The sequence below is a fragment of the Cibotium barometz genome, chromosome 46 (genome assembly GCF_041138505.1).
Source record: "Cibotium barometz isolate CiBa-2024 chromosome 46, ASM4113850v1, whole genome shotgun sequence".
NCBI lineage: Eukaryota > Viridiplantae > Streptophyta > Polypodiopsida > Cyatheales > Cibotiaceae > Cibotium > Cibotium barometz.
This window is the reverse complement of record NC_141091.1, coordinates 47,728,284-47,730,281: the sequence shown is the minus strand read 5'-3', so window position 1 is coordinate 47,730,281 and position 1,998 is coordinate 47,728,284. Positions and strand designations below refer to the sequence as shown.

At 44.5% G+C, this 1,998-nt stretch overlaps 1 protein-coding gene across 1 annotated transcript; it reads right to left on the bottom strand.

The window, feature by feature from the left end:
• Window positions 1-388: 388 nt before the first annotated feature.
• Window positions 389-1,797, bottom strand: LOC147612281 (GDSL esterase/lipase At1g28570-like). Its single transcript, XM_086784202.1, has 4 exons — window positions 1,486-1,797; window positions 1,203-1,422; window positions 880-1,052; window positions 389-646 (listed from the first exon to the last, which is right to left on the bottom strand). Exons 1-4 carry the CDS (start codon window positions 1,795-1,797, stop codon window positions 389-391), a joined length of 963 nt encoding a protein of 320 aa, XP_086640328.1.
• Window positions 1,798-1,998: the final 201 nt, after the last annotated feature.

Sequence of the window (1,998 nt, the reverse complement as noted above, 5' to 3'; positions counted from 1 at the left end):
TGTATGTTACACACACATACACATGCAAGCATGCATTCATACGCGCGCGCGCGCACACACACACACACACACACTCATGCACACACCATAGAAGTAGAAGTGGTGTACAGGATGAGGGTTAGAATAATTCTGCAAAAGCTAAATGTCACATATAAGTGATTAGTAATTTTTTATCTTCTTTTTTAGTGCAGGCTCTTGAAAAGAACTACAGTTCCAAATTTCAATGTAGCTTAGAATTGAATGAACAATTATACCTATGGAGGTGGAGCCCTTTATAATATATATGCGTGTTTTAGGAAGGATGAAAAGGAAAAACATATACTAGTAGAAAATCTCTTACATATATCTAGACTAGATAGTAGAGGGCCGAGGAGTTGAGTGAGGTCATTTATGTAGTCATGATCTCGTCGAAGGCCGAGTAGAGGTCCAAGAAGACGAAGCTGGCATTGGGCAAGAGGAGCTGAAGAGACTCGCTTAAACGGCCCAGAGAGTTAGTGTAATTGCGGGTAATGTCGTTCACCCATGCCATACACCCTCGCTCGTCCAATGATTGTCCGCGGCCGGCAAAATACTTGATGTTGGGGCTGCATCCCATCATGCCTACACCGCTTATCATAAAATTGCGCGCCCCCGTGTCGTACAAGAACTTCACGATAATTAATTAGAGATTAATGAGCAGATGCAAAATTGAAATAAAAATGAGATACTGAGCACTTGGAGAACTTCTTTGATAATTTTGCATTGTGCGCTTGTATCGATCATTTCATGTATTGTATTAATTAGAGTATCAGTCAGCTGCAGCTGCATCGCGCACCAGCGGGCGAGTGCAGGTGGGCTTGATGCATGCTGAGATTAAGAACTTGATTTCGCACAAATTACCCGGATAGTATCGGCAACCTTGTCCACGACGAGGGGTAGCAAGTTCATGATTTCTGCATGTGTAAATCCGGCCACGACCAAACCAGAAATGTCATTTCCACCGATTTCTATGAAGCAAGTAGCTTCCGATACAGTTGATGGATCCGGGAAAGTGGTCACGCCTCCTTTCAAACCTAAAAGTAAAATAAATATTAACCAATATGTGGCTTTTGCTGGTTATACATTATCAACAGTAGGTTATAATATGATTTCTCTACAAGCATTATCAACCCATGTTCTTGCTTAGAAAATTATCCTCAGACTGGACTGTGAGAAGTGTGTACCTGCTTCCACAAATTGCAAGAACGTCCGATGCCATTGTAATTGAACGTCTAGTGTGCAGGTGGTATAAGGGATAGCCCCAAGCTCTACAGAGTAGGAGTAATTGAGAGCTGTTGCGCTGCCCACTGCGTAGTTTACACCGTGAGAGAAGTCCGTCCCGACAAAGTCCAAGAAAGGTGGCAAGAAAGGGAGGCCCAGCGACTGCACTGCTACACCATAGACCTCCCCCCACACACACACACACCAAAAAAAAAACAAAATATGTACTTGTTAGAGAATTAACACCGCCTTGATATACTTGTGGTGTCGTGATGCAGTAATACCAAATGCAACGTCTATACAATCAATGATTAAACGACCATCCGAGAAGCGTTGCGCCCCAGCTTTGAAGTAGGTTCTTCCATAGGGAAGGAAAGAGGGTGATAGGAAGGCCGGGTTCCATGTTCTCACGAGGTTGCCTGTGTCCGAGAGAGAGTCCCCAAACGCAAACACAACCGAGGGGCACCCATCACTACTTCGTGCCGGAGTTGAGGCGGCATGGCAAATGAGCACCAACATGAATAAAATTATTTGGAAAGCCGGCCAAAAGCTGGCCATAATTACATGTTGACTTGAGTAACCCATGCCAAAATCCCTGCCCTCACTCTCTATATTACACCACTTACTTATAGCTGAGTGCATGTGAAGCGATCCAAAAGGCGGGGATCTATTATGCGGATGAAACCAAAGGGGCTGCCGGGGCTCCATCATTCACAGCCTCGAAGTGATTAGGGTAGGTGAGGAGTCTTTGGAAAGCAA

What these genes read in the sequence shown, in the direction of transcription:
- LOC147612281 (XM_086784202.1), bottom strand. Translation starts at nt 1,797, where the DNA reads ATGGCCAGCTTTTGGCCGGCTTTCCAAATAATTTTATTCATGTTGGTG. An exon ending in CTTGCAATTTGTGGAAGCAG is followed by an intron (nt 1,053 to 1,202) that starts GTACACACTTCT and finishes TTTTACTTTTAG; the next exon opens with GTTTGAAAGGAGGCGTGACC. An exon ending in AGGTTGCCGATACTATCCGG is followed by an intron (nt 647 to 879) that starts GTAATTTGTGCG and finishes ATTATCGTGAAG; the next exon opens with TTCTTGTACGACACGGGGGC.